The sequence below is a fragment of the Lonchura striata genome, chromosome 16, assembly GCF_050655825.1.
Source record: "Lonchura striata isolate lonStrDom1 chromosome 16, ASM5065582v1, whole genome shotgun sequence".
Classification (NCBI taxonomy): domain Eukaryota; kingdom Metazoa; phylum Chordata; class Aves; order Passeriformes; family Estrildidae; genus Lonchura; species Lonchura striata.
Genome location: NC_140718.1, coordinates 5455980 through 5464945, shown reverse-complemented (window position 1 = coordinate 5464945; position 8966 = coordinate 5455980). Strand labels below are relative to the sequence as shown.

Below are 8966 nucleotides of genomic sequence, written 5' to 3'. Positions count from 1 at the left end.
CACCCCCACCCCCCCCTTCCCCTCCCCCCCCCCACCCCGGGGTGGGGGAGGGGCAGCGGCAGCTGCGGGGTGGGGGAGGGGCGGGGGGGGTGGGGGAGGGGCGGGGGGAGTTTCTATTTTCGGCCTCTGCCCCTTTAAGGGAACCCCGGGGTCCTTTTTGGGGGGGTGGGGGAGGGGCGGGGGGGGTCCCGGGGCTATTTTGGGGCCGCCCCTCCCCCACCCCGGGGCCATAAAAATCCCCCCGGAGGCGCCGGAACCCCCCGGGAGGAGCCCGAGGAGCGGGAGAGGAGCGGGAGAGCGGCCATGGTGAGACCCCGAAAGCGCCGGGATTCACCCCAAAATATCCCCCAAATATCCCCGAAATATCCCCAAAAATCCCCAAAATATCCCCCAAAATATTCCCCAAAATATCCCCTGAAACCGCCGGGATTCACCCCAAAATATCCCCCAAATATCCCCAAAATATCCCCCAAATATCCCCCAAAATATCCCCCAAAATATCCCAAAATATCCCCCAAATATCCCCCAAATATCCCCCAAATATCCCCCAAAATATCCCCCAAAAATCCCCCAAAATATCCCAAAATATCCCCCAAAATATCCCAAAATATCCCCAAAATATCCCCCAAAAATCCCCCAAAATATCCCCCAAAAATCCCCCAAAATATCCCAAAATATCCCCCAAAATATCCCAAAATATCCCCAAAATATCCCCCAAAAATCCCCCAAAATATCCCCCAAATATCCCCTGAAACCCCCGGCATTCACCCCAAAATATCCCCCAAATATCCCCAAAATATCCCCAAAATATCCCCCAAATATCCCCCAAATATCCCCAAATATCCCCCAAATATCCCCCAAATATCCCCCAAATATCCCCGAAATATCCCCAAAATATCCCCGAAAAATCCCCCAAAATATCCCCCAAATATCCCCCAAAATATCCCCTGAAACCGCCGTGATTCACCCCAAAATATCCCCCAAAATATCCCCAAAATATCACCAAAATATCCCCCAAAATATCCCCAAAATATCCCAAAATATCCCCCAAATATCCCCCAAATATCCCCCAAATATCCCCAAAATATCCCCGAAATCCCTGGGACTGACCCCAAAGTATTCCCAAAATATTCCCACAATCCCTGAATTTTATCCCAAAAAAAATCCCCGGGACTGACCGCAAAATATCCCAAAAATCCCCGTGATTCACCCCAAAAATATCCCCAAAATATCCCCAAAACATCCCCAAAATATCCCCAAAATCCATGAATTTTATCCCAAAAATATTTCCCAAAATCCCCAGGACTGACCTAAAAATATCCCCAAAATCCCTGAAATTCACCCTAAAATATCCCCGGGATTTGCTCCATAATTCCCCCAAAATTCCCCAAAATCCCCCCAAAAATCCCCCCCAAATTTCCCAAATCCCCCCAAAAATCCCAAATTTCCCTTCGAACTCCCCCACAAATCCCCCCCAAATCTGCCAAAAATCCCCAAATTTCCCCAAAACCACTTCAAATCCCCCAAAATCTTCCCAAATCCCCCCAAAAATCCCTCAAAATCCCCCCAAATTTCCCCAAAATCCCCCAAATCTCCCAAATCCTCCCAAGCCCCCCCAAAATCCCCCAAATTTCCCCAAAATCCCCCAAAATTTCCCAAAATCCCCCCAAAATTCCCAAAAAATCCCCCAAATCCCCCCTGAAATCCAAAAAAAATCCTGAAAAAAATCCCCCCAAATCCCTCCAAATCCCCCCTAAAATCCCCCAAAATTCTCCAAAAATTCTCTAAAATTCCCCCAAATTCCCAAGAAATCCCCACAGGAATCCCAAAAAATTCCCAAAAAATCCCCCAAAATTCCCACAAAATCCCCTAAATCCCCCAAAATTCCCCAAAAATCCCCCCAAAATCCCCCCTGAAAATAAAAAAAAAATCCTGAAAAAAATCCCCTAAAATCCCCCAAAAATCCTCCAAAAATCCCCCCAAATTCCCAAAATTTCCCAAAATTCCCCCAAATCCCCCAAAAATCCCCAAAAATCCCCAAAATTGCCCAAAATTTCCCAAAATCCCCCAAAATCCCCCCAGGCCCCGAAGAAGGCGAAGCGCCGCGCGGCCGAGGGCAGCTCCAACGTCTTCTCCATGTTCGACCAGACCCAGATCCAGGAGTTCAAGGAGGTGGGGGAGGGGCTCGGGGGGGTGGGGGAGGGGCCTGGAGGGGTGGGGGAGGGGCTCAAGGTGGGGGAGGGGCTTAAATGGGGGGAGGGGCAAAAATCGCCACAGTGGTGACCCCAAAAATGGTGAAAAAATGGAGGAAAAAGAAGAGTGGGGGAGGGGCTCAAAGGGGTGGGGGAGGGGCTTAGAGAGGTGGGGGAGGGGCTCAAAGGGGGAGGGGCTTGAAGTGGGGGAGGGGCAAAAATCACCACGGTTGGGGGCCAGAAAATGGCGGAGAAATGGGGGGAAAAAAGAGTGGGGGAGGGGCTAAAAGGGGTGGGGGAGGGGCTTAGAGAAGTGGGGGAGGGGCTAAAGGTGGGGGAGGGGCTTAAAGTGGGGGGAGGGGCAAAAATCAGGGGGGTCGGGGACCAGAAAATGGCGGAGAAATGGGAGGGGAAAGGGTGGGGGAGGGGCTAAAAGGGGTGGGGGAGGGACTTGGAGAGGTGGGGGAGGGGCTTAAAAGGGGGAGGGGTTTAAGAGGGGGGAGGGGCAAAACTCGCTGGGGGCGTGACCCCCAAAATGGCGGAGAAAGGGGGGGGAACATGAGAGGGGGAGGGGCTAAAAGGGGTGGGGGAGGGGCGGCCCCAAAAATGGCGGAGAAATTGGGGGGAAATGGGTGGGGGAGGGGCTTAAAATGGGGGAGGGGCCTGAAGTGGGGGGAGGGGCAAAAATCACGGAGGCCACGCCCCCAAAATGGCGGAGAAATGGGGCAAAATGGCGGGGGAGGGGCTAGATTAGGTGGGGGAGGGGCTTAGAGTGGTGGGGGAGGGGCTAAAAAGGGGGAGGGGCTTTGAGCAGAGTGGGCGTGGCTTCGAGCTCAGTGGGCGGAGCTTCCCCTGCGCTTTTGACCCCAAACCCCCCAAAATTTCCGCCGATTTTTCCCGGGTTTTTTTTGGGATTTTCGCCGGGATTTCGCGGGGGGCGTGGCCCTGACGCCCCTCCCCCTTTGGCCACGCCCACCTCCCCTCCCCCACCCCCCCAGGCCTTCACGGTGATCGACCAGAACCGCGACGGCATCATCGACAAGGATGACCTGCGGGAGACCTTCGCCGCCATGGGTGGGCGGGGCTAAGGGGGCGTGGCCAAGGGGGCGTGGTTTGGGTGGGCGGGGCTAAGGGGGCGTGGCCTGGCATGGGTGGGCGGGGCTAAGGGGGCGTGGCCTGGCTCGGGGGCGTGGCTTGGGTGGGCGGGGCTAAGGGGGCGTGGTCTGGGTGGGCGTGGCTAAAATTTGTGTTTGGAGGGAGGGGCGGGGCTTAAGGGGAGGGGGTTGAAATGGGGCGGGGCTTAAAGGAAATGGGGCGGGGCTTAAAGAAAAGGGGAGGGGCTTAACTGGAAGGGGAGGGGCCTAAAGGAAAAGGGGAGGGGCTTAAACGAAAGGGGAAGGTCTAAAATTAAAGGGGAGGGGCTTAAAAAAATTGGGAGGGGCTAAAAGGAAAGGGGATTGGCTAAAACAAAAAGGGGAGGGGCTAAAAGGAAAGGGGATTGGCTAAAACAAAAGGGGAGGGGCTTAAAGGAAAAGGGGATTGGCTAAAACAAAAAGGGGAGGGGCTTGAAGAAATTGGGAGGGGCTAAAAGGAAAGGGGATTGGCTAAAACAAAAGGGGAGGGGCTAAAAGGAAAGGGGATTGGCTAAAACAAAAAGGGGAGGGGCTCAAAGAAATTGGGAGGGGCTAAAAGGAAAGGGGATTGGCTAAAACAAAAAGGGGAGGGGCTTAAATGAAAGGGGAGGAGCTTAAATGAAAAGGGGAAAGGTTTAATTAAAAGGGGAGGGACTTAAATGAAAGGGGAAGGTCTAAAATTAAAGGGGAGGGGCTGAAAGGAAAAGGGGAGGGGTTTAAATAAAAGGGGAGGGGATTAAAGGGAAGGGGAGGGGCTTTTAAAAATGGGGTGTGGCTTAAAGGAAAAGAGGAGGGGCTTAAAAGGAATGGGAGGGGCTTAAAGGCAATGGGGAGGGGCTAAAACAAAAAGGGGAGGGGCTTAAAGGGTCAAATTTAAAGGGAGAGGGGCGTAAAAATGGGAGTGGCTTAGTGAGATGAATGGGCGGGGTTTGAAAGAAGGGGCGTGGTTTATTTAAATGAGGTGGGAGGGGCTTAGAGGGGCGTGGCTTGGGTTTATTGGTGTTTTATTGGGAGTGGGCGGGGTTTGGGGTTTGATGGGCGGGGCCGGGGGGCGTGTCCCGAGCTGGCCCCGCCCCCTGCCAGGCCGGCTGAACGTGAAGAACGAGGAGCTGGACGCGATGATCAAAGAGGCCTCGGGGCCCATCAACTTCACCGTGTTCCTCACCATGTTCGGGGAGAAGCTCAAGGGTGGGCAGAAAACCCCCAAATTCCCTCCCAAATCCCCGAAATTCGAACCGAAAACCCCCCCCCCCAAAAATTCACCCCGAAATATTAAAAATTCACCCCAAAAAAACCCCAAAATTCCAGCCCAAAATGCCCCAAATCCCCAAAATTCAAACGGAAAAACAACCCAAAAAATTCACCCTGAAATACTAAAAATTCACCCAAAAATCCCCAAAATTTCAGCCCAAAATGCCCCAAATCCCCAAAATTCAAACCGAAAAAAACCCCAAAATTCCATCCCAAAATCCCAAAACTTCAAACCGAAAAAAACCCCAAAATTCACATTGAAATACTAAAAACTCACCCCAAAAAAAACCCCAAAATTCCAGCCCATAATGCCCCAAATCCCCAAAATTCAAACTGAAAAAAATCCCAAAAAATTCACCCCGAAATATTAAAAATTCACCCCAAAAAAACCCCCAAAATTCCAGCCCAAAATCCCCGAAAACCCCGAAATTCAAACCGGGAAAAAAAACCCAAAATTCCATCCCAAAATCCCCAAAATCCCCAAAATTCAAACCAGAAAAAACCTCCCAAAATTCCATCCCAAAATCCCCAAAATTCAAACTGAAAAAAAACCGAAATTCCATCCCAAAATCCCCCAAATCCCCAAAATTCAAACTGAATAAAACCCCAAAATTCCATCCCCGAAATCCCCAAAATTCAAACCAGAAAAAAAACCCCAAAATTCCATCCCAAAATGCCCCAAATCCCCAAAATTCAAACCGAAAAAACCCCCAAAATTCCATCCCCAAAATCCCAAAATTCAAACCGAAAAAAACCCAAAAAATCCACCCTGAAATACTAAAAACTCACCTCAAAAAAAACCCCAAAATTCCATCCCAAAATCCCTGAAATCCCCAAAATTCAAACCGAAAAAAACCCCAAAATTCCATCCCAAAATCCCAAAAATTCAAACAGAAAAAAACCCCCAAAATTCACATTGAAATACTAAAAACTCACCTCAAAAAAACCCCAAATTCCATCCCAAAATGCCCGAAACGCCCCAAATCCCCCGTTTGGCCCCGCCCCGTTTGGCCCCGCCCCGTTTGACCCCGCCCCGTTTGGCCCCGCCCCGTTTGGCCCCGCCCCGTTTGACCCCGCCCCGTTTGGCCCCGCCCCAGGGGCGGACCCCGAGGACGTCATCATGGGCGCGTTCAAGGTGCTGGACCCGGACGGGAAAGGATCCATCAAGAAGAGTTTGTGAGTGGGGGGGCGGCTCCCAAAATCCCCCAAATTCACCCCAAAACAGCCCCGGAACATTGCCCAAAATCCCCGGAATTTACCCCAGAATATTCCTGAAAATATCCGAAATTTACCCCAAAATATCCCCAAAATCCCCAGAATTTAACCCAAAATATTCCTGAAAATCTCCGAAATTTACCCAAAAATATCCCCAAAGGACACACCTGAAATCCCCCAAATTCGCCCCAAAATAGCCCCAAAATATTGCCCCAAATCCCTGGAATTTAACCCAAAATATTCCTGAAAATCTCCAAAATTTACCCCAAGATATCCCCAAAATCCCTGGAATTTACCCCAAAGTATCCCCAAATTATTCCCAGAAATCCCTGGAATTTACCCCAAAATATTCCCAAAAATATCTGAAATTTACCCCAAAATATTCCTGAAATATCCCTGAAATTTACCCCAAAATATTCCCCCAAATCCCAGAATTTTACCCCAAAATATTCCCCCAAATTTTGCCCAAAATCCCTGAAATTTACCCCAAAATATTCCCCCAAATCCCCAAAATTTACCCCAAAATATCCCTGAAATTTTGGGGGGTGGGGGAGGAGATTTTTGGGGTGGGGGAGGGGCGGATTTTGGGGTGGGGGAGGGGCGGATTTGGGGGGTGGGGGAGGGGCGGATTTGGGGGGTGGGGGAGGAGATTTTTGGGGTGGGGGAGGGGCGGATTTGGGGGGTGGGGGAGGGGATTTTTGGGGTGGGGGAGGGGCGGATTTTTGGGGTGGGGAAGGGGCGGATTTGGGGTGGGGGAGGGGCGGATTTTTGGGGTGGGGGAGGGGCGGATTTTTGGGGTGGGGGAGGGGCGGATTTTGGGGTGGGGGAGGGGCAGATTTTGGGGTGGGGGAGGGGCGGATTTGGGGGTGGGGGAGGGGCGGATTTGGGGTGACCCCTCCCCCCCCAGCCTGGAGGAGCTGCTGACGACGCAGTGCGACCGCTTCACCCCCGAGGAGGTGAGAGCCCCAAAATCCCCCAAATCCGCCCCAAAATTCACCCAAAAACACCCGAAATCATCCCCAAAATTCACCCAAAAATACCCCAAAATCAGCCCCAAAATTCACCCAAAAACACCCGAAATCAGCCCCAAAATTCACCCAAAAACACCCGAAATCATCCCCAAAATTCACCCAAAAATACCCCAAAATCAGCCCCAAAATTCACCCAAAAACACCCGAAATCCGCCCCAAAATTCACCGAAAAATACCCCAAAATCAGCCCCAAAATTCACCCCAAAATCCCCGAAATCCCCCACAAAATTCACCCCAAAATCCCCAAAATCTGCCCCAAAATTCACCCAAAAACACCCCAAAATCAGCCCCAAAATTCACCCCAAAATCCCCGAAATCCCCCACAAAATTCACCCCAAAATCCCCGAAATCAGCCCCAAAATTCACCCAAAAATACCCCAAAATCAGCCCCAAAATTCACCCAAAAATACCCGAAATCAGCCCCAAAATTCACCCCAAAACCACCCAAAATCCGCCCCAAAATTCACCCAAAAACACCCGAAATCAGCCCCAAAATTCACCCAAAAATACCCCAAAATCAGCCCCAAAATTCACCCAAAAATACCCGAAATCAGCCCCAAAATTCACCCAAAAACACCCAAAATCAGCCCCAAAATTCACCCAAAACCACCCAAAATCCGCCCCAAAATTCACCCAAAAACACCCGAAATCAGCCCCAAAATTCACCCAAAAATACCCAAAAATCCGCCCCAAAATTCACCCAAAAATACCCGAAATCAGCCCCAAAATTCACCCAAAATCCCCAAAATCCGCCCCAAAATTCACCCAAAAATACCCGAAATCAGCCCCAAAATCCCCCCAAAAAACCAACCTAAAAACACCCAAAATCCACCTAAAAAAACCCAAAGTTGGCCCAAAATCCCCCAAAATCCACCTAAACCCTCCCAAAATCGGCCCCAAAATCCACCCAAAAATACCCAAAATCGGCCCCAGAATCCCCCCAAAAAACCCCAAAATCAGCCCCAAAATTCACCCAAAATCCACCCCAAAACCCCCCAAATTCACCCCAAAATTCCCATAAAATCAAAAAAAAATCCCTCAAAAATCCCAAATAAATCCCCCAAAAATCCCAAATAAATCCCCCCAAAATCTCCAAATACCCAAAAATTCCCAAAAAATCCCGAAAAATCCCCCAAAAATCCCCCCAAAATCCCCCAAAAATCCCCCCAAAATCCCCCAAAAATCCCCCAAAATCCCAAATAAATCCCCCAAAAATTCCCCAAAAATCCCCCCAAAATCCCCCAAAATCCCAAATAAATCCCCCAAAAATTCCAAATAAATCCCCCAAAAAATCCCTCCAAAATCTCAAATAAATCCAAATAATTTCCCAAATAAATTCCAAATAAATCCCCCCAAAAAATCCCAAAAAATCCCTCAAAAATCCCAAATAAATCCCCCAAAAATTCCCAAACAAAACCCAAAAAAAATCCCTAAAAATCCCAAAAAAATCCCCAAAAAATCCCAATTAAATCCCAAATAAATCCCCCAAAAATTCCAAATAAATCCTCCAAAAATCCCAAATAAATCCCAAAAAATCCCCCAAAAAACCCCAAAAAATCCCCCCAAAATCCCCAAATTTCCCCCTAAATGTCCCCAAAAATTCCGGGAATTCCGGGAATTCCCAAATTCCCAGATCAAGAACATGTGGGCCGCCTTCCCGCCGGACGTGGCCGGCAACGTGGACTACAAGAACATTTGTTACGTCATCACCCACGGCGAGGACAAGGAGGGCGAGTAGCCCCAAAATCCCGGGAATTCGCCCCGAAAATCCGGGAATTCTGCCCCGAAAATCCGGGAATTCACTGCAAAAAATCCGGCAATAAACGCCCAAAAAATTGGGATTTTACTGCAAAGAAATCTGGGAGTTTATGGCAAAAATATCTGGGATTTCACCCCGAAAATCCAGAAATTCATCACAAAAAATTTGGGATTTTATCGCAAAAATCCGGGAATTCGCCCCTGAAAATCCGGGAATTCTGCCCCGAAAATATGGGAATTTACGACAAAAAAATCCAGGAATAAACGCAAAAAAAAATTTGGGTTTTTGGGTGGAATTTTGGGGATTTGGGGATGGAATTTTGGCGTTTTCCCTTGGAATTTGTGGGACTTTGGGGTGGAATTTTGGGGGTTTCCGTTGGAATTTT

The 8966-nt window shown here is 49.6% G+C and overlaps 1 protein-coding gene across 1 annotated transcript; it reads left to right on the top strand.

The window, feature by feature from the left end:
- Positions 1–262: 262 nt before the first annotated feature.
- Positions 263–8679, top strand: MYL11 (myosin light chain 11). Its single transcript, XM_085593624.1, has 7 exons — positions 263–306; positions 2083–2172; positions 3191–3266; positions 4409–4513; positions 5674–5752; positions 6699–6747; positions 8456–8679. The coding sequence occupies exons 1-7, from the start codon at positions 304–306 to the stop codon at positions 8558–8560; spliced, it is 507 nt and encodes a 168-aa protein (XP_085449750.1). The 5' UTR covers positions 263–303; the 3' UTR covers positions 8561–8679.
- The last annotated feature ends 287 nt before the right edge of the window (positions 8680–8966 follow it).